Source organism: Sinocyclocheilus grahami, unplaced genomic scaffold (assembly GCF_001515645.1).
Source record: "Sinocyclocheilus grahami isolate Dianchi unplaced genomic scaffold, SAMN03320097.WGS_v1.1 scaffold1365.1, whole genome shotgun sequence".
NCBI lineage: Eukaryota > Metazoa > Chordata > Actinopteri > Cypriniformes > Cyprinidae > Sinocyclocheilus > Sinocyclocheilus grahami.
This window is the reverse complement of record NW_015506544.1, coordinates 64,945-65,580: the sequence shown is the minus strand read 5'-3', so window position 1 is coordinate 65,580 and position 636 is coordinate 64,945. Positions and strand designations below refer to the sequence as shown.

General features: G+C 39.3%; 1 protein-coding gene across 1 annotated transcript in view; it reads right to left on the bottom strand.

Annotated features, from left to right (window-relative positions):
* The window catches only part of LOC107569617 (condensin complex subunit 3-like), a 12,563-nt gene that overhangs the window by 7,758 nt on the left and 4,169 nt on the right, over window positions 1-636 (bottom strand). The window contains exons 2-3 of the mRNA XM_016255735.1: window positions 510-599; window positions 232-417 (exon numbers count right to left, since the gene is read on the bottom strand). Of these exons, the coding sequence (XP_016111221.1) occupies window positions 232-417; window positions 510-599 (276 nt within the window). The remainder of the gene's footprint in view (window positions 1-231; window positions 418-509; window positions 600-636) is intronic.

The window sequence follows — 636 nt, the reverse complement described above, 5'->3', positions numbered from 1 at the left end:
ACTTCCGGTATTTTGCCGGTTAGTCGACGCAAGCAAAATGAAGTCAAGGATTTTTTTCAATTTAATAGTCTAATAAAATCGACGAATCGCGACAGCCCTAGTTTTCAATGTCACATGATTTCTGAAGGATTATTCTAATACACTGATTTGTTGTTCAAATAACATTTCTTATTATTAATCACAGTTGAAAACTTTTTTTATGCATGCGAGTATGAGTGTTTGTATTTGTACCTTCTCCACACGCTGCTCCTTGATATTATCAGCAGGCTGTGAAGCTTTCAAGGTGAGCTGGTTCTTGAGCTCCTCAAGCTGAGAGATGGTGTCTTTCAGCTCAGCTGCGCGACTGAAGTCCTGACAGCTGATGCATTCTTCTAGAGTCTGTTTCGCCTCCATTATCTGCACTCGCACCTCTGCCAGCTATAGAAAAATATTTTAATATTTTATTGAGGTCAATCTAATGTAAGTTGCTGATGTCACTAAGCACCAGTGGTGTATGAAGTGTCACTCACTCTGACTTGTTTTCTGCGTTTCTCATTCTCATCCACAGGTTTAGAGATGGGCAAAATGGGCTCTCTCACATCAGAGATCATTTCAGCAACCTGATTAAAATAGAACCATACACATACAAAACAAACT